The sequence below is a fragment of the Colias philodice genome, chromosome 7 (genome assembly GCF_061535455.1).
Source record: "Colias philodice isolate Cphi_HAF_F1 chromosome 7, ilColPhil1 Martin Lab GWU primary, whole genome shotgun sequence".
NCBI lineage: Eukaryota > Metazoa > Arthropoda > Insecta > Lepidoptera > Pieridae > Colias > Colias philodice.
In genome coordinates this window covers 1,691,597-1,718,547 of record NC_143092.1, presented here as the reverse complement: position 1 = coordinate 1,718,547, position 26,951 = coordinate 1,691,597, and the positions used below count along the sequence as shown (strand labels likewise).

Genomic DNA, 26,951 nt, shown 5'->3' with positions numbered 1-26,951 from the left:
AATCTAATTGCGACTCATAAAAACGTCTCGCTCTGTAGAACACAAGGCTCATTAGTCATTACCTTCAGTAAATAAAATCGATTCCATCATTAATCCTATACCTGACTAGAATGAAAGAATCAAAGTAACAAATATATCATTAGAAGTAAATAAGAAACACATTAATTCGCCGGAAACATCGTAAGCTGAACAAGAAACGAATAAATAACGCATTAAGACTAAAGTACCTTATGAGTTCGTAAAAAGGTTGCCAAATGAAATACTTAGTATAAAAAGTGAAATTACCAGTAGACCGTAACATTTGTTTTTTTTTTTCTTTATCACTGAGTCGTCTTATGCGAAGAAACAGTAAGAAAACTTATGACATACTAATTTCAATAAAATTGATAAACACTTGTTTATTATCACGCTCTTGCTTTTCGGTTTTATATTTCCCAACAGTGTAAGTGTAGGTACCTAAACAAAGTTAAATACAGGTGAGAATAAATTAAATATTTTAATGTTTACTCACATTGGAACCAGTAGTGCAGGGAGAGACTGAAATCTGAATATTAGCCCCAAACGATGACAACACGATTCTTACTTCTGAAACAAGAAATATTTCGTGTTACGAAAAATAGAAAAATTAAGTATGTTGGATGACCTAAACTGAAAAGTTTTTTCAGCATTTTGTTTTAAGCCTCAAATAGAACAAAATATTATTACATTTTCAAATTTTATAAGTATAATTATTGAAGGATGTATTTGAAGTATTGATAATTTAGAACCTTCCAAATAGATTATCTATTAATTGATTTTTATAATATTTCGTATTTCGAGATATAAAAGGTCTTTTTATGAATGCTATTCTTTTTATCATGCAGTCTCTTTTCAAGTTCAGTTGAAAATCGACATGATTTTCCAAAAGACAGACCACGGAATAGCCTAGCCCGGGCTATTTTTATCCCGGAAAATGCACTGTCCCTGTGAGATAGATCCGAAACAGAATTCTATTGACAACCATTTTCTATGAAGCCACAGTACCAAAGATTTGGGTACAATTTTTAAATAAAATTTTACATAGATACTATCTTCTCTATAGGTAGGTACCTAAAAGAAATTGGGTAAAGAATTTTCACTAATTAAACAAAAAAAAGGCTTAGGTACGTACCTACTGTTTTTTCGTACTACCTAACTACTAAGTCTATTAAATTCTAGCTTTCTGAAGAAAATTTTAGTTAATTATAATTTTTAACTAGTAGATTAATAGCAGTTAATTATACCTACGTTATTATACATAGTCAAATATTCAAAAGTAAATTAAAACTAATGAACGTTTCGTAATGAAATTTATGAAAATAAGCTCTGATTAAATATTATGTTGAAATTTCTAGCTTTTCAAAATTATTTTATACAAACAGATGATTAACAGCCTATATCCGAAATAAGTTTAAATTACCTATCTGTAATGAGGTATGAAATATAAATAACTAGCGGTCCACCCCGGCTGCACCCGTGGTACATATTTACATTTTCTCTACATAAGAACCATCCTCGTACGTCAAGGAATATAATAAAAAAATAATTATAGAAATCGGTCCACTCGTTCACGCGTTGATGCCGTGACCAAGAAAAACGGGTTTCATTTTTATTTTTTATTTATATATAAGATTTACAATGATTTGACGAAAGGCTCCGTAAATAAGAGAAAGCTTATATATGTCACATAAAAGAGCTTGGTTTTGAATACTCAATTCAGAAACTTCAATTATGATGAACATCTTACGATGGAAAATCTAAACGTTTCCTGTGATTTATATCTTTACTAGCGGTCCGCCCCGGCTTCGCCCGTGGTACATATGAAAAATAGATGTTGGCCGATTCTCAGACTTACCCGATATGCACAGAAAATTTCATGAGAATCGGTCCACCCGTTTCGGAGGAGTAGGTATGCAGACTAACATTGTGACACGAGAATTTTATATATCTTTATTATATACTATTAATTCCATATACCTACCATTTAATCAATCACAAAAACTTAGTACAGTACCTACACGCAAGCAAGTAGGTAAGGAACTAAGCTTGTAAGTCAAACACTCGTACGGGGTAGTGGCCAGATCCGAGGCGTTCAAATGAACAAAGTTTCCGTGTGCCGAAACCGTTTTGTGGTTTAACCTCCTGAGACCCAGGATTTTTTTCTCTTTCTTTTTTAATAAAAATTAGCTGTATCTGTTCTAATGCAATTATAGATATTCAAAAAAATAGTAAAAAAAATCTTTCGTGGAAAACTTGGATTTTCTTTATGTCATGTATATATTACAGGGGGTCCCAATTCCAAGTGTAATAAGTTTATGAAAATGAAGAAAAACTACATGTTTTTTTAGTTATTATATATTTTTAAACTTGAATCTAAATATTTATTATTCTATCCATTGTTCTGTGTCTATTTTTTGTACCTTGCTTCAAAAATAGGTATTTATAAGGGTGAGAAATGACCAGTTTAAGTATTTTGCACCGGCGCGGCGGTGTATTTATATTGTCACGTCCACCCCTAGGTCTTATTTCTTATCCATCCTCTCGGTCAGCCTCCTCTTATGCTTGGTCCACGTCATGTGCGTCCCCAAGATGGTCTGCCAACAACTGAAGATGGCATACATAGTGACGATTCTGTTCTAAAATGACTCATACTCATTGGACGAATGGAAGAAGAATCATTTTCTGGTATTTGGGCGGCTTCATCTGTATCATTTGGGGGATTATCTTCATCTCAAACATTTACTTATTCAATTAGACTTCTTCTAAAAGCAATTTGGAATCGTCACAACAGTATTAACATTTACCACCGATTCGGAAAGCAGTATCTATGGAGAAGAACCGGCAAGAAACTCCATAGGTCCATCATATAGGTCAATATTTGACTCATCCAGGTGTTGGTAGATCTCAATATCTTATAATCCTTGAAAATTATAATAAAATCTGTAACATAAACTAAAGAATGTCATATAGGTAATACATGGGGCCCTTGTAACCAATACCAATTTGGCAAGAATTGAGACCAAATGTCTTACCAGTATGACATAGAAGAAAACATTCATATTTTTCACAAGTTTTAGATTTATTCTACAAAATAACTATTGCGGTTGCAGAAATAATATCTATTATCATTAGATATACAAAGATATACTGCAATATACGAATGGTTCCACTAGAAATGTAAGATTACTGACCACGTGTTTGCCGTCGCACAGCCACCGTCAACATCGAAATGAGAATACTTCAAATCACTGTCACTTATAAAACCAAAAACCGTTTAGTATAGTGGATGACATACCACTACATCGATTTGAGGTATTATTTCTGCATATACGCAAAAGATGGCGTTGAAATATTTTTTTATTGTTTATGTAATATATATATGACCGCAGGCCCCAGGAGGTTAATTAGGGCAATAACTATTTATTTTACTGAAGATCGAACGTGGATTGTTTTTAATTGTCTTTTTCTTGCGCGATACAGCCAAACGTTGGCTAGTTAAGAACTCCAAAAACTTTAACTTCAATTGCATTATTACTAAAATATAGATTTGAAAATATTTACTAAAGAACGAAAATATTATAAGATTACAGGATGGCAATCAATTTTTACGTTGTAATATCTAAACTTCTCTATTGTTGTTTACATATTTCTGTCACAAATCTTAATGATGTCCAATTATATCGGTTACATAGATATTTTTCAGTGACTCAAAGTGATTTTCTCGTCACAGCAATTTTATAACACCAACATAATAAAATTATACTTTTATAATAAATTAAAGTTTATTAGGTAGGTTATGTATTTCTCTCTATTTTGATCTTATAAACGTACTAGCTGTGCCCCGTGGTTTTATCCGCATAACTCAGCTCCTATTGGTCTTAACGTAATGATATAGCCTAACTCGATAAATGGAATATCTAACAGTGAAATAATTTTTGAAATCGGACCCGTGCTTTCTAAGATTAGCATGTTCAAACAAACAAACTCTTCAACTTTATAATATTAGTATAGATTAGGTATTTACCTATAATTTTACAGCTGTATACTAAGTAGAATTAATTGAAACGTGACACAACATATCTATCGCGTACGACAAACTCAATTTATCAAATTATGATGAGTAATTACAACGGTTAAGATAAACATATTAATATACCTACATACGAACCTTTTTGACTTTTGCACAGAATGGTAAAATATATTGATAAATTGGGAATAGTCAAAAAATCCTTTTCTAATTCCCAATAATTTATCCTACCTAAAGGTTTTTTTAATGATACATAAATAAACAATAATTTAAATGCAACCAAAATTAACCTTTATTAATTAAAATTAATAAGAGTTAAAATTGGTTTAGGTTAAATGAATACAATTATTATGCACGCTAACCAAACACAATAAGATTTTAATTGAATTGTCAAAACCAGCTCAATCGGGAAAGCAATAAAATTATGCAATTCGTTCAGCGGTTTAGGAGAAAAAAGTGACAGACATACAGTGGTTACATTTAAAAATAACAAAAGAATTACATGGCTCTACCTACTTTTGAGGTTAGGTAATTGAATATCGGGGTTGGAAAAAAATTTAGTGTAACATTTTTTCGTTACGCGTGACATTTTTCCTTTATGCGCCATCTTTTTCTTATCTCTACCACGCGTGATTTGACATATTTCTGTAAAGTTGCATATAGTAAATTATTTTTTGAAAAATAAGGTCATAAAGAAGTTTTACTTCTTACGTGTGTACACAAGTAGGTACGTACGCACACATTTTTTTCAAATATTTTTACTGTTTGTTCTTAGAGAAATATTTTAAAATAACGAAGATTATTACATACCTATTTATTAATATTGGTTCCAGCTCAAAAATTGAATAAATTGTAGACTTTATAACGCGGTAGAGCTTCCAAAGTTAAAATAACTTTACGTATCGATCTAGTAGTTTTTAAGATCTTAACACACAAACTAACAAACAATAAATAACATCGTCACCCATTATAATATCATTTTAGCTTCCCCTTACATCATAAATAAATACAAATTTATATGCATCTGTAATCTGTATGTTTGTTCCCAATGAATCAAGCATTACTGAACCGATTTAGCTGCGATAAACTTAACAAATAGATGAAATATAACCGAGTATCAAACACCGGAGTTTAATAATCTGATTCCAAAGTGCTTTTAAAATTTAAAAGCTCATCGAAAATACTTATTATGCGCTACATTATAATAATTAAGTGCTTCTCTTATCATTATTAATGAACTCAGTTTAAATAAACACGCAAAATATCATTGCAATTATAAAGGAAAACGCGTTAATTCATTATGTATGAAGGCATATTAATTTTATATAAATTATTTCATTTTCTTGTACATTGAATAGTGTTATTATTATCTTAATAAGCTTTTGAAATATTTATTAAGTGTGTAATTAATCTAGTCAATAAAAGAAGTGACTAGGCCGGTTGTTTAATTTAGAATTAATTTGATTGTGGTATAAGAAAGCTTATTTCATTAAGACGATCTTATCGTCAAACACTCAATACAGAAATCACTACATAGTATAAAACAAAGTCGCTTTCTCTGTCCCTATGTCCCTTTGTATGCTTAAATCTTTAAAACTATAACGCAACAGATTTTGATGCGGTTAGGTTTTAAACAAAGCGGGCGTAATATAATGCAGAAACGATTTCTACCGGCCATATTTGTAAAAAATTACCTTTAATTTATTTTATTAATACCAAAGTAAAAGTTAAGAAAGAAAAAGCAATGGTGGCCCAGTAGTTACCAAGGAACTTTAACTATAAAGTTGAGTAACTATTCAAGTAAGTATTCAAGCGTTTTTATTTATTTATTTTCGATTAATATTTACTTCAAAGATTTTCTTGCAAAAAAGCTAAACCGATTTGGATGTAATTGCTATTAGTTTTTAAATTGTAATAACTTTAATATACGGGGTTATAAGTTATTGCTATTTATTGAAATAATAATAAAGATGATCCCGAGGAAAGCTTTTAAAACTGAAGCTGGCTGAAGCTAGTCAAAGATATACATTATTACATAAACATTAAAAGCATTATTTATATTTTCAACATAACGTCACGTATTTCTCCGAATTCACGACACAAGGTTCATTTGCTAGATCACGTTTAGATAACAAACATAATCAACCATTCCTTTAAATTATCTAAAAATATCCATATAGGTACATTTTATGGTTGCTAATTTTGATTTTATTGAGAAATTCTCATCTATACTGCACAACTCTATTTCACTATAAAATTGTTTATAGAATAAGACTAATAAAAATGTATCAGGTCCTACACTCTACAGTTAAATAAGCTCTATATAAAACATATTTTAAGAATTAAATACCTACCTATAAGCATTTTTTTATTTAAACCAGGTGCCGGGAAACTTTTAAAAATAAAAGTTCTCTTTTATAATAAAATCATTCTGCATATAAGGTGTTTAGTTATTATAATTGTAAGCATATGACTCTACATACAAAAATCCGAATTTAAAGATTTATTTTTCCCCAAAATAATGAACAAATATATTAAATCTTATGTTAAAAATGTATAAATGTAGTCCACAAAGACAAACAGTTAGCAATAAATTCCATACATCAAGATGCCCAAAATATAAACAACATCAAATCATTTACTAAAAATCGAAATAAACCAACATTAACAAACCTTATTATTCCTTTAATCCGAATAAACACAAAAACAAATATTAACAATCCAATGTGAAGTCGAAACTTTCGCGTATATAATATAATACGGGGAGCGTAACAACACGACCGTTCCCCACGGTGTCTAAGGGCTGACTGAAGTAATGTACTAGCCTAGCCTATAGGGTTGGTACTTGGTAGTCTGTCAATGGTGGTTTTAGATTACATCTTACTTTGTAGATATTTATTTTCAAAGCTATTTATTTTGTAGCCTTTTTTTACTTTTACGTAACGTATTTAAAAATAAAGATATTTAATTGCGGTCTTCTTTTACCATATATATATAGGATTGTAGCTTATCCAATATGTAAAATGAAAAGACGGTAAATAATGTTTTATTATAGGTACTGGGAATAACAATTCGATAAAAACTAGCATAAAGAGAAAATCATTTTATAAAATAAGGAAAATGTAAAGCTGAAGATGCTTATTGCATCTTTTTCCGACGTTGCATCGGTAATTTTTTATGCCCTTTTTCTATTTTCAATATCGTTACAGCTAACAACATTATTCAATACATTCTATTTACTTAGAATTTGCATTTTACAGTTTTTATCAAAGTAATTACCTTTGTCAAGATTCACCTACGCGTGAAGAAAATAGTGTTTTTAACCGACTTCAAAAAAAAGGAGGAGGTTATCAATTCGGCCGGTATGTTTTTTTTTTTTTTTTTTTTATGTATGTACACCGATTACTCCGTGGTTTCTGAACCGATTTACGTGATTCTTTTTTTGTTCGATGCGGGATGGTGTCGAATTGGTCCCATAAAAATTTTATTCGGATAGGCCCAGTAGTTTTTATTTTATGAGCATTTTTGTCTGTATTTGTAAATGTTGCAAGTGCAAGTTTGAAGTCGGTTGTTTTTAACGCAGTTATTGACTTGTGTTACAAAATAATGGACGTAATTTAAATCCTATTCTTGTATACCTACTATTGATTTCTTAAGCAAAATTGTGATTTTTTATTTAATAATTATCATTAATATATATCCAATTTATGGATATATATTAATGTAATTTAACAGAAAAGTGCACTTAATCTTGTAAGATGTTTTCCATAATCTCTATTTGTAATTTACTTTCTATTTCTGTATGTTCATTTATAAGTATGTTATTTAATAAAACTAATTTTCTCTTTTCTTTCTATATTTATGTCTAGATTTAATAGGTAATAGATATTACCGGTATTACTTGTAATACTAGACTCATGTTTCACGAATTTCCAGTCGGTTAAAGCTCGTAAAAAGCTCCCCTGTAGAGACCTATAGCATTAATTTAGCGTATTGTGTAGCGCTTTAAATGTTATGTTTCGTTACGCTATTGGTACAGTAATTTTGCAGTTTATATATTTAATTACAACTAGGTACACAAAAACATTGTAAAAACATCGAATAACCTTAAAATAAAAATACATTGACTGAAGAAGCGCTTCTACGACTAGATATTTTTGAATGTAATAAAAATCATTTATTATTCATCACTTTTTAAATTAATTACAAAGAATTCTCATCTGGGTATAATGTGAGTGAAACCACGAGACATATTTTGTACAATTTTACAAGTAGAAAGTACTTTTGTAAGAATTTTCCTAATGGCATGCATTTATGATAGAGCCATCAATCAAGTGTTGCTACATACCTACAACTATATTTTTGTATGTAACTAGCTTTTCACCCGGGGTTTCGCCTACTTTATCTAGAACCTTACATATACTTAAACCTTCTATACTATGTAGTGATAATAAATAAGTTAATCTATAATATATATATAAAACTCAAAGGTGACTGATAGGTATCGTAATCTATCAACGCACAGCCCAAACCACTGGACGTATCGGGCTGAAATTTGGCATGCAGGTAGATGTTAGGACGTAGGCATCCGCTAAGAAAGGATTTCCCGAAATTCTTGCGGGAACGGGGAAAAACGGGGATGCATGTACAAAGTCGTGGGCGGAAGCTAGTTTCCCATATGAAACGACTCACTGATATATGCACACTTCATAATATAGGTAACGATTTTTTTCAAACCAAGGCTTCTGTTTCTGGACCTTAGAGTTTTATCAGACGAACGGCAAGTTGTGAACGGCAGAGGCTACTTAGTTGAGAACGGCAGAGGTCAACATATTGACTGCTGCTGCCGACGCGTCGACGACTGACGTCGACATGTGGCGACGGCTAAAGTAGCCTCTGCCGTTCACAACTTGCCGTTCGTCTGTTAGAACACTTACTCTAAAACCAAGGTCAGGATAAACCAGGGCCAGTACAAGGTTAGAATACATCTTCAAATAACAACAATCAGATGAAATTCTACTTTATGTAAGTCCATTTTACGATCTAAGACACATGCTCTATATAGAGTTGTAAATCTAAAAGGTTACAGAAAAATAGAGAATAACAAGATTAGAAATTGAATGGGGTTTAAAAGATTGTTGAGGTTAAGTTCTTTTGTATTGGATATTTAGTATAATATTATAATGTTCGTATAAAACTACATTTATACGTTTATATAGGTACATATTATTAAAATTATATGACGCGTATTCATACAAATATTTTATTTCATTAGTAGGTAGATGGTAAGTGTATGAAAACAAGTGATTTAACGTAAAAAATAATAAGTTGTAATACACTGATTCTCTACCCTATTACCTATTGTAAAAAAGTCTCAAACATAATAATATGTATAATGACCCCTAAAAGCTTATCACGTAACAACCAACAAAATCTTATTGAAAACAACGAGCGTTTAAAAAAAAACAAAAAATCGTATCAAACATTAATTAATTGAATTTGAAACCATTTTAGACATAAACATATATCTATATTTTATGGATGTTATTTTCCTGCTGTAATTATTTATTTTACGAGACATGACGGGGCGAAATGAAGAAAGACATCGTATTTTATAAGCAAGGGAGATTAAGATTACGGCAATAAAACAGGGAACATTCACCATTTCTTTTCATTCCTGTGGAAAATAAACAAATCCGAATTAGGAAAAAACCTGTGCGACTTCTCGTAAATCTTGTCTTTCGTTTGCCCTTTGAAAGCTGTAGAAATGATGTGGGTATTGATCGATACATCAATTTACTGTGTATTGATAATGTATTTGTAATATCCTTAATGCCATAGACGAATGAAGGAGTAGGTAAGTAAAGAAGTAACATGTATATTTTTCTCGAAAATTATTTGAAAAATAGTCAGCAGACTTCTATCATTCCTTATATTGGTCTATAGTAGGCTTCAAGCTTCATTCTCTAAGAAAAAACGGTTATAATTCAAAAGCACTTTATGAGACTGTCACAAAAATAACTCAGTCGAAATCAGATGTAAAAATCAGTGTAGGAAATAGCCCTTGTTTTTTGAATTGAAAAATTAATTTTATTGCTCATAGTTTAGAACCCGTTTTGCGTATAAAATGTATAAGCCTAAATAATAGTATTTGTTTAAACCAGAGGCAAATGAAGTTAATTTAAATTATAGAATTTCAAATGGGTATACGTTCATAATATTGTCTATAGATTTTCAATTAGGTACCTACTTATTTTTTCTTTTATAACTTAAAATATGTTCAAATGTATATCTCTAGAATTTTTTTTAAGTTTTAGTATTTTTTTAAGTTACATCTATATATACTACTTCTATGAACTACTGACTATGACTAGATTTGCGCCCGCGGCTTCGCCCGCGTTTTCAAAGGAAAACCCGCATAGTTCCCGTTCTCGTGGGATTTCCGGGATAAAACCTATCCTATGTGTTAATCCAAGTTACCCTCTATATGTGTGCCAAATTTCATTGTAATCGGTTCAGTAGTATTTGCGTGAAAGAGTAACAAACACACACACACACATCCTCACAAACTTTCGCATTTATATACCTAATATTAGTAGGATATGAAAATAAATATGTCACAACATACAAAACGTTACAAACTCCATCAACTTAACCAAATTTTAAATTAAACCATCCCATATAGATATTTAATTACGATCCCATTGAAACAAACGCTGAAATTCTGATACAAACAGAGCGCCGAGACAAACAACCCTTTATTTGTCAGGATTGGAATTAATTAGCACGGAGATTCAAATGTGTCTTGAACAAACTAAACATTACTCGATTAATGTATTTATATGCATAAACTAGAGTTTGTCAGAGAATAAATATGCCATGACAGACTAAAGCAAATGTTTCATTTTAAGCTATTGTATAGCTTTTATCTCAGACTTAGAGCACGGCAACCGAAAAATTCCGTAACGAAAAAACCTAACACCCCCCACTCCAACCAGCACAGCGATGCGATGCTATGCAATAGCTTTACCGCGGCAGTCCTCGAGTGCCACACGTATTATTTCTTTTTAGCTTTTGTTCGGTGGAATATTTAGTTGCTTTAATTTTATAATAACTTGATTTACTAATTTCATCTTCTTTTTCTGTAGGTAGTTAAAACAATGCAATAAAACCATCGTATGTACTAATACTAATTTATTCAGTTAAGAACTTTATTTAGTTAAGATTATTAAATTTAATAATAAAACTATATTTATAAATAAATATAGTTTGAAAAATTAAAAAACACTCTTTCAAGATAGATACTTACAACTAAAAAGTAGAAAATAATTCTTAATTTCTTAATCTAGGAATCAAGCAATAACCAATACCTACATAGTGTTAAAAAGCGTGGTTAGTTTCGTGGTTTAGTTTTTCAAACTATATTTATTATTAAACACTTACTGAAAGTTTTTGTCAAGCTTTACCTACGAACCACAGCTAGGATCTAATATTTTTCACAGTCCATAATTTTATTACCATTCACTACTGCGTTCAAAACTTGGCGTATTAGAGTATTCCCGTTTGAAGTTTTCAAATAAATAAATTGCACGAATAGAAATATACCTTGCTCTAAGAAAAGTTATATTTAAAGTTTTAACAGGCGTCCGTCAAATGTAACCTGAACTCGAGTCACCTGCTGAACTTCAGTTATGTGAAAATATGCTCTAAGAATTTGTAACGTATTTTTATACGAATGAAGGTATATACAATTTTATTTGTAACACCTAGTGTATAGCTGAGTTGCTGTTTGCTCAGCTGGATTTTAGTGTTTATAAATTATAGCTGTGCCCTGCGGTTTCACCCGCAGTGCTCCACTCCTGTTGGTCTTAGCGTGATGATATTAGCCTATAGCCTTCCTCGATAAATGGGCTATCTAGCACCGAAATAATTTTTCAAATCGGACCGGTAGTTCCTAAGATTAGCGCGTTCAAACACACAAACAAACTCTTCAGCTTAATAATATTATTATAGATTCATAACCAATCACTATTTGCGTATAAAAATATAAATTTCTTAGTTCTTGTTATTCAATATACAACTTGTCTAGACGTTATGTTATTCGTGTCACAGGCTAGACTAATTATTTACCTACTTATTGAGGTTAAAGGGTGCTATCATAATATAAAAGATGACCTTACGCAAGGTGTTAAGAATTACCTATTCATATGTATTTCTTTGTACATATTATATTTCATACTTATGTCTTTTAATTCTATGGTTTTATTTCTTTTGCACATCCATACTAATATTATAAATGCGAAAGTAACTCTGTCTGTCTGTCTGTCTGTTACTCAATCACGCCTTAACTACTGAACCAATTTGCATGAAATTTGGTATAGAGATATTTTGATACCCAAGAAAGGACATAGGATAGGTTTTATCCCGGAAATCCTACGGGAACGGGTTTTTCTTTGAAAACGCGGGCGAAGCCGCGGGCGGAAAGCTAGTAATACATATTATGTACTATTAGTCCATGTTATGTACTAACCTAGTTTATATGTTGTTTATTTTATGGTAAATAGTAAATACCAACTATATTTCTTACAAATTAAACTGTCTCTCGAATTCAATGGTTCTATAATTTTGTTGTACAAGTTACATAGTTGGTATTTATTTTATTTTTAATGTAAAATTTTAGTGTGAGTGCGCTAGTGCTTTTTTCGCATACCTGATATATTAAAACAACATAGGTACTTTTAAACATTTTTCCTTGCAAATAATGAAATGTCTTAAATAAATGAGTAGGTAATTGGTGAATATTAACAAAGGAATATTAAACATCCGTTTCTTAAAGTAGGTTTCAAAATAACAGCGATTTTTAATTCGTTTCACTTTTTTTATATTATAAAATATCGTAGAAGGCTAGTACAGGGTTAAAAAGCACCTACTATCAGTCAACCAAATAGTTGTTGTATGCACCACTCTATTTTAAATCCCAGAACGGGACATATAGTTTATGACATATTTTTGAGTTTATATTGGCCTATTAGTTTTGCTTAATTCTATCCTTATTTGCTAAGGTATTTCAAAATAAACATAAAGATACTCATAACATATTTATCTCTTACCTACTTTCAATCTACAAATCTTGTACATATTTTAGCCAGTTCACTAAATAATTATAACAAAAAACTAAAATTGAAATAAATACAATAATAAAACAACCATTTAAATAAGAGCAAAGCCCTGTACAAATTTGTCACAAAAGGTCACCTGTAGTACAAAAAAATTCAGCCATAAATCTTCCAAGTGTTTGCCCTTTACTTGACCCAATAGAAACCTTTAACAATGGAGATATTAAGACGTGGGCCATAGAGGTGTCGATACATTGTCGAATGACCTTGGCTAGTTTATAGATATTATAGAATAGAATAGAATAGAAACACATTTATTCCCAAAAAATGATACAGTACATTAAATTACAGACAACACTTACCTATAACTAAAAAAAGGAATAACATTACATGTAGACGTAATAATATTATATAATATCTGTATCACCTCAGGGAAAGGGATTACTGACTCAGCATAAATGTTACAGCTGAGGCTGTAACGCTGTTATTCTGTCAGCACCATCGAGTCGAGTGACTGTAAAGAGTATTCTAATTTTAATGTAGCGATTACGGACTAAATTATGCTATAAATTTATATATTAAAAAGTATGAAAGTTTTGATGTTAAAAGTATGTATCATTGTTTGCCAGTCAGAGAGGAAAATCGGCTGAGTGAGTTGAGAGGAAAACGAGATCAGCAATTAAAATGTGTAGAATTAAAATGAATGAGTGTAGAATTTATGAATTAATTCTGTTAGCACCAAGTAGAAGAAGTTAAAGTTATAATAATAATTTATGTATGTAGAGCCCTGAAAAGTCGTTTTAGGTATAAATTTGCTTCAATGCGCGTAGTAACTATGTAGGTATGTATATTGTATATATGCTATGTACGATTTCAACTTGTTTGAATTTATAATAATAAAAAGTAGCCAATATTATTTGATCAGATCTTTAGTCTATTATGTAGATATTAAACTCAAACATTTATTTATTCAAAGTTCGATTAGAAGTGCCTGTGAATCGTCAAAATATTGAAAAATAATAATTTATGTCGCATAATTATAATTTATTTATAGAAATTCAAAGCATTGAAATTTTCATATACTTATAAATGTTACAAAAAATCTGCAGTCGGACTAAAGACAGAATTTCATTTAATTTTTGCCTTATTTTTGCTCATTATAATAAAGAATATTATCCTACGTAAGATCTCAGGGATATTGGTTAAAGGAGCAACGTTGTCAAAAGGCCCCATTCAATTGATTACATAGGAGCCAGTAAACAGGACCTACTAATTTGGACCATTTGTTATTATTTAGTTAATGGGTGATTTGAATGAGAAATTAGAGGGTTGTAAGTTTGTATGACTGGATATAAATATACCTACATATATAATGTGTTGTTGTGTTTGTTTGCGACTGATGATTGATGAAGTATTTTACTTATTTATTCTTATACCTAGTATCATAGGACCCATTGTATATAGAATATTACATCAATGGCTGATGATAAATAATATTAATATGGTATAAAATTATCCTTTATAAAAATAAGTTAACGCTTAGGTACTTGTATTACCTAAATCCATGGTAATTTTATATAAAGATTTGCAACTTCTATTAGAATGATACATAGGTCAGAGAATAATCAAGAAATCATCAAGTCAAATAACATTCGCAAACTGCACCTAACTGTTAGATAACTAGCTGATAATAATATTACACACGGGCTCTGAATCCGTAAGTTTACAAGATGTAGAAATCTGCAATGCAAATGGCGGAAACAAGACAATTAATTTTGGATGCGGCGTTCATCTAAGTGGATTTGTTTGAGTAAATGTTTGTATTTTTGGATTTAAAAGATGGTGATTTTGTTTTGGAATAATGGTATTTTACGTGAAAAGGAATGTGAATGTTTAAATACAGTTTTATTACCGTGTTCGTTTATTACAGTTAGGTAATAAGTACTATATACTAATTATTACCTATAGGTACCTACTTAGTTTTCAGCTCGCGGCTTCGCCCGCGTTGCCGAAAACTAGGTAGGTATCTACCTACTAAAACGTTGCTCAAGAATCCTGCTACCGATTGATGAAAACAGAATTAAAATTGCTGTAGTAATTTTTGAGCTTATCGCGATCTTCAACAGACGCGGCGGATATTCTTTAATAATAATACGTAATTATACACGTGTACTTTAAAGAGTAGGTACCTACAAAAAATGAATTTTAGGTATTTTTATACCTATAGACTTTTTACTAGTTATTATATATATTTACTAGTTATTTAGGAATTAGAATTCCCCCAAATCCGGGCATGATTTGATTGGATCATTCATTCGCGGTTCAATATCGATAATAACTATTATTGAATCTGTGGTTTTCGTGTGAATGCGATTTAGTACTTTTGTGGTAGGACCTATTGGAATTGAGTTTAAAACCTGGTTTGATTTCATTATATATTAGGTACCTACCTACTGTTTTATGTCAGCTGTGTGTATTATACGCCTACATTGTAACAAAAAAATTTTGTAGGACTATTTAGAAAGAAGAATGAAAGAAAGAAAGATCATTTATTTGACTCCACAATAATAACAAACACAATTTTTAATTTAAATATTTTATCATCAAATCATCAATAATAGAATTAATAAAGGAACAAAACTCGGCATACTTGTGACGTAATACACATTTGACAGCTTCTTGTTCTACATTTTTTTTTGTACAATGCGTTTGGCTTCTGAAATCATTCAGTTCAAATTGGTTTGTGGAGTAAATTCTAACCTCATCTTACGCAGGATTCATTTATAAAACCTATCCTTAAATCCAATTTCCAATATAATATCCTTAAAATATCCAATTAAAACGAATCATATTATAATAATATACACTCAAATAAATAAAATACCCCATCTATAAATACCCCACAATATAATAAATGATCTAAATAACACACATACTATTTGTAGGGACACACATATGCAATTCGCTGACCGAGCTTTTGTATATGTGTGCGTCCACATTGTTTCCCCGACGCTTTCTACATTTTATTAGAATTATTATTTAGTAGTGCTTAACGGCTAGTTCTAACAACACATATATTGTGAAGAGTAATAAAGTGATTAAAGGAAAAGCATTATTATTTGGGCAACCTTGGGGGCAGCAGCACTACTCAACATTGGTGACCCCGACAAAGAACAACAAGAAATTATAATACAATTAAATATTATTTTGAAGACGAAGATTTATTAGAAGAATTTAAATTTTAAATATGACGATGCCTACATCAAACCTTGGAGCGATGCCGTCGTCGGAAGTTTTCGCCGTTACAGTTTCGTCCCGGATACCAGATTTTTGGGTGGACCAGCCGCGTGTGTGGTTTTATCGTGTGGAAGCAATTTTGGCCCCGCAGAAATTAGGTGACGAAAGCAAATTCGACTTAGTCATATCTAAGTTACCGAAAGACGTAATAGTACAAATCACAGATTTTTTAGAAAAACCGCCGGACACAGACAAATTCCAAAAATTAAAAAATAAACTTTTAACATTATTCGAGGATTCCAAAAACCGTCAAATAGAAAAACTAATTGGAGAAATGGAATTGGGAGACCAGAAACCCTCCCAACTATTGCACCGGATGCGTGACCTGGCCAGGGACAAAATTCCAGATGATACACTTCGAGTTTTGTGGCAGGGTCATCTGCCACCTACAATTAAGGCCGTCCTAGTGGTCGCTGAAACGAAAGACCTTAACAGCCTAGCAGTGATCGCCGATAACGTCGCAGAAGCCACACGTTCCAATCAGGTGGCGGAAGTGAGACACAGGAGTTCCAGTCACGAAGACGTTGAAGTAGCCACCCTTTCAGCGGAATTGGCGAAAATAAACGTGCGCCTTTCTAACATCGAGCGCTCGCGATCACGAGCAATACATCGGCGACCCAGAACACCGTCACGCAATCTTCGAGAGTCGTCAAGGTCATCTTCGAAGCGACGTCGTCCCGGCGGACCCGACTGGTTGTGCAGCTACCACTTCAGGTTCCGGCAGCGCGCTCACAGGTGCATCCAGCCGTGCGCGTGGAAGAGGAGCCCCAGCCCCAGCGCAGCAGCCGCCCAGCCGGAAAACTAGACAGGCAGGTGCAGACTACGGCGGAGGTCTGTACCATCACGCCGTGCAGCCGTCTCATGGTAATAGATTTAAACACTAATTTAAAATTTTTAGTAGATACCGGTGCCAATGTTTCCGTTTTGCCCGTATCTAAAAATCCATTTAAATATCATAAATTATGTCGATCAGATCTTAAATTATACGCTGCTAACGGTACAGAAATTGCAACTTATGGCATTAAATCAATTGTTTTAAACCTTAATTTAAGAAGACCGTACCGTTGGGATTTCATTCTAGCAGATGTTAAACAGCCAATATTGGGAGCTGATTTTTTAACACATCATAAATTACTAGTTGATTTGTATCGAAAAAAGTTAATTGATCAAACTACCGATTTACATGTATTAGCCTCCTTAGTTTCGTGTACGCAACAATCGCTAAATTCTGTGTGCAAAAGTCATCCGTATTACAATTTATTAAATATGTTTCCTGACATTACTAAACCGATGTCGTTTAAAGAAACTACATCGCATAACGTTTTACATTATATAGAGACGAGCGGCCCACCTATTCATGCTAGAGCTAGACCGTTACCCCCGGATAGATACAAAAAGGTGAAGGAAGAGTTCAGGGTTATGCAAGAATTAGGTATCTGTAGGCCTTCTAAAAGTGCTTGGGCTAGTCCGCTTCATATTGTAGTTAAAAAGAATGGCGAGTTAAGGCCGTGCGGAGATTATCGACAGCTCAACGCAATAACAAAGCCCGACAGATATCCAGTTCCGCGATTACACGACTTTACTTTTATATTGGCTAATAAGAAAATATATTCAAAAGTGGACATAAATAAGGCTCTATTTATGTCCACTTTTGAATATATTTTCTTCACTATCACTGCATAAAAGTTGCCCCATGCGATATAGAAAAAACTGCTATTATTACTCCTTTCGGACTTTTCGAATTTCCCCGTATGAGTTTTGGCCTAAGGAACGCCGCACAAACGTTTCAACGTTTTATGAACAATACCGTTTTACAAGGTCTCGATTTTTTATTTTGTTATTTAGATGACGTAATAATTGCCAGCGAAAATGAGACTTTACATCAAGAACATTTGAAGTTAGTATTCGAACGTTTCAATACATACGGCATATCTATAAACTTAAGCAAGTGTAGCTTCGGACAGTCGCGTATAGAATTCTTAGGTCACGAAGTGAGCGTAGATGGAATTAAACCGCTCAAAGATAAAGTCGAAGCCATAGTTAATTTTCCTAAACCCGTTACAGTATCGGATTTAAGACGATTTTTAGGAATGATTAATTTTTATAGACCACATTTACCTCATTTAGCGTCACATCAATGCGAACTTAATAAATATTTAGTGAATTCTAAGAAAAATGATAAATCGAAAATTATTTGGAACAATGTTAGTGAAAATGCTTTTGTGCAATGTAAGATAGGTTTACAGAATGCCGTCACATTGTCACATCCCCTTTTAGATGTTCCCTTAGCCTTGATGACCGACGCTTCCAATACCTGTATGGGTGCGGTATTGCAACAGCGAGTAAAAGGTAAGTGGATACCCCTAGGATATTTTTCCAAAAAATTTTCGCCTACCGAACAAAAGTATTCTACTTATGATAGGGAATTGCTAGCGATTTTTCAAGCTATAAAATATTTTAGGAAATTATTTGAAGGCCGTCCTTTAACTATATATACAGATCATAAGCCTTTATGTCATGCATTTTCTAAAATAGGTAATGACAGTAAAGAAACGCCCAGAAGGACGCGACAATTACTTTTTATAAGTGAATTTACGGTCGACATACAGCATATTAGCGGTAAAGATAATATTGTAGCCGATACTTTATCGCGCGTAGAAACAATTGTTTGCCCGACTGTACTCGACTTCAACGAACTTGCTGAATCGCAAGCGAAAGACGAGTACTTGATTAATATGACACGAAGTGGGCATAGCGATAATAATGTAAAGTTTAAGAAAATGTATTTACCGACTTGTAAAAAAGGAGTATATTGCGAAGTTTCAAATAATATTATTAGACCTTATTTAACAGAATATTTTAGAAAAATTGCTTTCGATAGTGTTCACAATTTAAGTCATCCCGGTATACGTACGACTCGGAAGATGGTCACTAAACAATTTTTTTGGCCTAGTATGAATAAAGATATAGGGAAATGGACCAAAGCGTGTGTATCATGTCAAAGGTCGAAGATTTCGCGTCACGTTGTTTCAGATATAGGAAAATTCCCGGAAGTTTCGCGATTCGAGCATATTCATGTGGATTTAGTTGGTCCATTGCCGACATCTCCACAGGGATTTAGATATTTATTAACAATTATAGATAGATGTACGCGTTGGCCTGAAGCATTTCCCGTTAAAGAAATTACTGCAGACGTCGTTGCTAAGCATATTTATGAAGGATGGATAGTTAGATACGGTTGTCCCATCCGTATTACTAGTGATCAAGGACGTCAATTTGAGTCGAGTCTATTTTTAAAATTAATGTCATTTTTGGGTATTCATAAAATTCGTACTACGCCTTACCATCCACAAAGTAATGGCGCGGTGGAAAGATGGCATAGGTCGTTGAAAGCAGCCCTTATGGCGAGACTGCTCAGTAGTAATAAAACGTGGATAGACGAATTACCCACTGTAATGTTAGGGTTGAGAGCAGCAATACGAACTGATAGTAATGTTAGTGCCGCAGAATTGGCCTTCGGTAAAACTTTACGTTTGCCTGGCGAGTTCTACGATAGTTCTACAAATGACTGTGACGTAAACGATCCTTATAGTTTGGTAGAAAAAATCCGTGAAACTATATCTCAGTATCGCCCGACGAGAGATAAGACGAACGCAAAGAAAATATTCGTTTATTCCGATTTACAAAGTTGTAGTCACGTTTTTGTTAGAGACGATGCAGTTCACAGGTCTCTAAAACCGCCTTATGATGGTCCTTATCAAGTGTTAGAACGTAGTTCTAAAGTTTTTAAAATACAATTTCCGGATAGAGTCGCACGCATTTCCATTGACAGGCTAAAGCCAGCCTTTATTATAAAAGATGATGTTGATGTGGAAAACAATATTGTTCCACATAACACATCTTTATCGAAGTCGGTTCAGCATGCGCCACCCATAAGCGTAACTAGGAGCGGTCGCGTTATAATACGACGACCCGTGCGATTCGCGATATAGAACTTTCACACAGTATTTAGCTATTGTCTTTAGTATTATGTGTATTGTAATTAAATTTATTATACTTGTGTGTTATATACCTTTTTTTTTAGAATGTAAGTTTATATTCGTTTACATGTAGCTTTTGCGTTTTATACAAATTTTTATATTAATTATTTAACATATACAACGTTTTAAAGTAACTTAATTTGTTTTTATCGTTTCATATTGTTAATCATTTCATTTTATGTTTTACGTAAATATGATTAACATTACATTGCATTGTGCATATTTTACATTTTTGTGCCGATTGCGAAAGAATGAAGTAATGCGATAGTTTTGTTTTTACGCATTGAAGATGCCTATTTAGTATTTCCTGTTTTTGTACTAGATTATTAAGTAAGTTATATATCGGATTACATAGGTATAAGAAATATGTATTACGAATTAATATGTGTATTGCATTGTTATCACATTTTGTATTTAACGGTAATTGTTATGTGTTTATTATGTCTTTTGATAAAATTTTTTTTGGAGTGTATAATTTTTTTGAAAAAGGGGGGGAATAATGTAGGGACACACATATGCAATTCGCTGACCGAGCTTTTGTATATGTGTGCGTCCACATTGTTTCCCCGACGCTTTCTACATTTTATTAGAATTATTATTTAGTAGTGCTTAACGGCTAGTTCTAACAACACATATATTGTGAAGAGTAATAAAGTGATTAAAGGAAAAGCATTATTATTTGGGCAACCTTGGGGGCAGCAGCACTACTCAACACTATTAATAACTAAATTCTACATCTATAATATGAAATATCTACATTCTACACACATTAAACCTTCATTAAACTGACCAAGGAATCCAATAATGCAAATTCATTCGTCAAATATGTACCTATGCGAGTTTGATTCTACGCCCACGCTACACACGCACATGTATTATTTCATGGAATTTCGGTTTTCATTTATATTTTAACCAACTTCGAAATTGAAGTAACGTAGCGATTTTTATTATAGAGATTAAGCCAGACAAACAGTGAATAGAGAGATTTGAAGTTTAGATATTATCAGAACAAAAATAATATCATACGTATACCTAAACAAAACATTGAAATAAACAGTATTTCACACACATTCCTCCTACAATATAAAAAAAGATATAAAAACTGATGCAAATTTTATGTGCCTACTAGCTGTGCCCTGTGGTTTTACCCGTATTTCTTCGCTCCTATTGGTCTTAGAGTGAATATATAATATGGCCTTCTTCGATAATAGAGGTCTATGTATCACTGAAAGAATTTTTCAAATCGGATTCATAGTTCTTTTCATTCATTCTTTTATTCAAATTCATTAGCGCGTTCAAACAAACAAACAAGCTCTTCAGTTTTAGAGACAACAACAGATCTTCGGTAAAATAAAACAGTTTTTAAAATAAATCAAGTACTTTTTTAATTCAATAGAAACAAATAAACATAATTCATGTTTTTCCATAATTATAAAGTTATAACATTTCTTAGAAAATCGGTACAATATTAACTTTATCTCTTCAAACAATTTATTATTAGAAACAGAATCAGCGGGAATTAGTAAAACAAAATCGAGCCTATTGAATAAAGATGGTTTGAGACAAAAATACTAAGTTATACGGGCTGTATTTTATTACAAAGGAATACAAATATTAGCCGAACCATTAGAAGAAAATTATTTTATACATTCTAAGAAATCACTGTTAAAGGATCTATTGCTATTTTATACAAGGACATTACAATGCTAGGAATTTCGTCATCATTCTTTTAAATACTAAGAACTAGAAAAAGATGGAATGAGCGACGTTTCAGTTTTAATTAATTAAAATGGATAAAATGAACATAGATTTAATGTTGTTTACCTTAAAAATTATGAACTGTTGTTATAAAATGACGCAGAATTCGCGAGCAACAGCTAGTTAAAACAAGAAAAATCTATAACGGAAACGGCTTGAACAATTTCTGAAAATTTTCACATTTCTGAGAATAGATCGTAAAGCAAATTTTCATATTGCTAAATGATAAGGGTGTCGTAATAACGTTTGTGAAATCAATTAGTAGGTACCTATACATTTAGTTTAACCTATAATCCTATCCTACTAATATTATAAATGTGAAAGTTTGTGAGGATGGATGTGTGTGTTTGTTACTCTTTCACGCAAATACTACTAAACCGATTACAGTGAAATTAAGCACACATATACAGGGTAATTTGGATTAACACATATAATAGGTTTTATCCCGGAAATCCCACGGAGACGGGAACTATGCGGGTTTTTCTTTGAAAACGCGGGCGAAGCCGCGGGCGGAAGAATAGGTAGCCATTTATAAGTACTACAATAATTATATACATCTATAATTTATAGACTATCTATAGACCAGATATTTCATTACAAAATGGTTTAAACCTCATCCCATTTCAATACAAACTGGCCCATTTTAGTACACTATATTAATAGGGGGTTAATCGATATTAGTCGCTTATATGTTCAAATTGGCTTCACTAGAGCATTTATGTGTTCATTTAACACCTTAGTGGACTAACGAGAGATTATATTAGATTATCAGAGTTTCTATAGTAATAAAAGTTAAAGTTAACTGTGTAAACTGAAGGGCTACTAATAATTATTATATACTAGCTTTTAACAATCAAATAATGTACTAAAATTTTCCGTTTTAATAACCACTCTATTTATTAAAAAACGCATTAAAAATGTTACTCAGTTTTAGAGAAAAATAAAAATTATTTCAGTAGACAGTACCAACCTAAGGGTAATTGAAATACCTATTTATTTATTTATGAGTTACAAAGAAATACCTAGGTACATCTTATGAAATTCCTTATTTTTATACGTTTCTTAAACGTTTCTACTGTTGTGTGTAGGAGTTGAATTCTAGGAAAATCAAATGGAAAATAAACAATAGAATGAAAATACACTTGAACAATCGTTATAAAAATAAATGAATATATTATTAAGTAGACATTAGGAGACGAAGAGTTTTTCAATTAGGTACCTATTTATGAAGTAAAAAAGATACATAAAAATCTATTAATAAATTTTATAACAAATACTAGCTTACCGCCCGTAACTTCGCCCGCGTTTAAATCCGTATAGTCCCCGTTCCCGTGGGATTTCCTATCCTATGTGTTAATCCAAGTTAGGACAACTTATATGTGTGCTAAATTTAATTGTAATCGGTTCAGTAGTATTTGCGTGAAAGAGTAACAAACATACACACATCCATCCTCACAAACTTTCGCATTATATAATAGTAGGATAGGATATAGGACTATAACAGCTAACGTAATATAAACGAATAGCGTAGAAAAACCTCAGAATGCTCAGAATTAATCAAACATAGGTTAAATGGGTAGGAGTAGATAATGAAATGGGCTGGTTGGGAAAAAACCCTTAGCTAATATGTCTTTTACATTCTATGTCCTCTCTTTACGATGCGTTTATTTTGTGTTAGGTACTGTGGGGTTTTCTTTACAAGGCTTGTACTTACTCATTTGTACACGAATATTCTATGGATGTATAGAAGGTTGTGTGGATGAGGAAATGAATGCAAATGCCTTTTTCTGGTTAATAAAAAGGGAATGATAATGTCGCGAAAATTCTCCTTATTTCTGACTTAATTTGTTTTTTGTTGACGTACTTAGTTTAATCTGTTTTAAATTATAAACGAAGAGTTTTAATTATTTTCGGTTAATAAGGTGATCAAAAGACAAATACATACCTAGGTACATACAACGAATACAGCAGTTATATAAAAATGAAACCCGTTTCGCGATGTCACGGCATCACGTGAACGGGTGGACCGATTTCGATAATTCTTTTTTTATTATATTCCTTGAAGTACGAGGATGGTTCTATGTAGAGAAAACGTAAACATGTACCACGGGCGAAGCCGGGGTGGACCGCTAGCTATTATTTAACTTACCTAACCTTAACTTAGGTACCTAGTCAGGCAACCAAAATTCTAACCTAAATTTGCGTTACAAATTTTTAATAATTTCATAGATACTTTTAGCTTTTTAGTTCATATTAAAAATCTTTTCATCAGTGAACATGCACATGATTAATATATGACTTTAAAATATTTAATGATGCCGTTATGTGGTTACTAGTTACTACGGACGTGGAGTGAAACTTTTTAATTAGAAAAGTTGTACACAAACAGTTTTATCTGATGTTTTCACAAATTGGAGTTTTATGTCATAGCGTGTGCGTGAACATACTGACAAACAAGCTTAGTGCATACTATACACAAACATTTTATCAAGTTTGGTATATTAGAGATTATAATATTATCTATATCAAATATCATAAATAAAAATATTGAATAGATTTTAAAATGTTTATTTCCTGTTGCACACGTAGGTTAGTAAGCACTTATTCTCTGAAGCGACTAGCCTGTAGTTAAGTTATGTCTTGATTAATTTGGAAATCATTTCAATGATATAAAACTAAATACCAAACAATTACCTACTTTACCTACCAACCTTCACTGCAATCATCAAGCTAATATCCTGAAATCTCTCATGTGTCTTCATGTCCTGAGATACACACAAACATATTTACCGAGCCTTTGACGAAGCAACGTTTGGTTTATGACTATGAGATTGAGATGTATCGCTTGAGATCGCTCCATGATCGTTTTAAGATTAATGGGTGTGGTGTGTAAGTATATTTTATTTATACATGTGAACCACTGTTTGACAATTTTTTATTAATTTCGATGTAAATTGTATAAAGAAAATGAGCCTGAGTAATAAAATAATAATGGTCGGAGTAATAAAAAAAATAATTTTTCTACTAGGTACCTATTATAGTAGTATTATATTATAGTAGGTATTGTAGTAGGTATTATAGTCAATGAACAACCAACGAACACTTCACTTTTACATTATAATATCTAGCATTATTATAATCAACATTCATGCTCTCTTACGCGTTTTTTCCAATAGATTACCCAAAGGGATATTCGAATATGTCTGTACATATCGTGTCTCAATCACAAAAACATCGTTGTTTTCGTATGACAATGCAGGTTAAATGTCTTAAGTATGTTGATAGCGTGCAATGGAACGCAGTCAGAGTCGTTTGAGAGACGCGAGACGGTCGGATATCAATAGCGATTCTATCATTCTAGATATAATACTAGGTGCATTGGAGTAATTCCGAATAAATACGATAATCTATAACTAATATGTTATAAGTGATTGATTAAATTTAATTAATACCTATCAAACCTGTATTTTTTTCATACAGTACCTACCTTCACGATACCTACTTAAATTCTGCACACTGCTACGGTAGATAATAATAAATTCGCATGCCGGAATGTGAATGTACCTGTAACACAATAAGAAAATGATTATAATATTAAAAATTTAACACAAACAGACATACAAAACTTACCCACGTATTATGAACGGATAAAAAGAGCTTTTTTAAAGTGAAACTTCTTTAGGCGCGTTGAGAGTAATATTTCAGTTTATTCCTTAGGTTTATTCATATCTAGGTAATTGTGTTTAAGCAATACCTAAATGTATCGCCTCTACTATGTATCAATTTCCTGATTCACATAAAATAGTCGCCATTTTCTAGGTTTTAGGAACTACGGATTGAGAACTGAATCTAAACCTACATCGCCCTCGCCTCTAGCTAATATGTGACGTCATACCACAACGTGAAATTGACAGACCGTACAAAACTACAAAATCTAATACATATTATAAAGGCGAAAGTTTGTAAGGATGTATGGATGTATGGATGTATGGATGTATGGATGTTTGTTACTCTTTCACGTAAAAACTACTGAACCGATTACAATGAAATTTAGCACACATATAGAGGGTAACTTGGATTAACACATAGGATAGTTTTTATCCCGGAAATCCCACGGGAACCCGCGGGCGGAAATCTAGTATAGGTACCTATATTGCAATGTTTGTTTAAAACTAAGATACTAGGTATGCTATGTCATTTCAAATGTTATTCTAAGGGCTGATTTTTCAATCCTTGGTTGAAACTTATTCATCGAATAACGTATTTAAACTACCATTTCAAAAATGTATTCTAATTGTCCGTATTTGACAGTTTACAGGTGACATTTTAAAATGTTCGTGTAATACTTTATTGGATGGATAAATTTTAACCAAGGATTGAAAAATCAGCCCTTAGTTAAAAATGTAATCTACCTCTATGTGCTAATCAAGACATATGTACCTACCTACTATAAAATTTATTGTTTTACCTGCTACTAATCTCTACACGAATGACAGAATAACAAACATAAATCTATACAATCTTATAAATTGCATACCTACCTAGATTTATCGCAATATTAGTCATTTAGCTAACTGTCTGGATAAAAATATTCTGTTATATTTACTCATAAAACACTAATCAAAATTACTTGGAAAACTTAAAAAAAACTAGCCTCGGTCAGAGCTATGTTTATTTGACTTATAGCTAACCCTT

The 26,951-nt window shown here is 32.0% G+C and overlaps 2 protein-coding genes across 3 annotated transcripts in view; one reads left to right on the top strand and one right to left on the bottom strand.

Annotated features, from left to right (window-relative positions):
* Nucleotides 1-26,951, bottom strand: part of LOC149486912 (uncharacterized) — a 222,606-nt gene that overhangs the window by 150,762 nt on the left and 44,893 nt on the right. The window contains exons 1-2 of one of the 2 annotated variants that reach the window (XM_089697004.1): nt 6,719-6,798; nt 512-585 (exon numbers count right to left, since the gene is read on the bottom strand). The gene's annotated coding sequence lies outside the window, so the exon portion shown is untranslated. Of the gene's footprint in view, nt 1-511; nt 586-6,718; nt 6,799-26,951 lie in introns of those variants that run through there. The other variant, XM_089697005.1, reaches the window with a different exon arrangement.
* LOC149486913 (uncharacterized) lies at nt 16,100-17,528 on the top strand. The gene has a single exon (XM_089697177.1). The coding sequence runs from the start codon at nt 16,409-16,411 to the stop codon at nt 17,261-17,263; it is 855 nt and encodes a 284-aa protein (XP_089553303.1). The 5' UTR covers nt 16,100-16,408; the 3' UTR covers nt 17,264-17,528.

Excerpts from the sequence above, each read along its gene's own strand:
- LOC149486913 (XM_089697177.1), top strand. The coding sequence starts at position 16,409 with ATGACGATGCCTACATCAAACCTTGGAGCGATGCCGTCGTCGGAAGTT.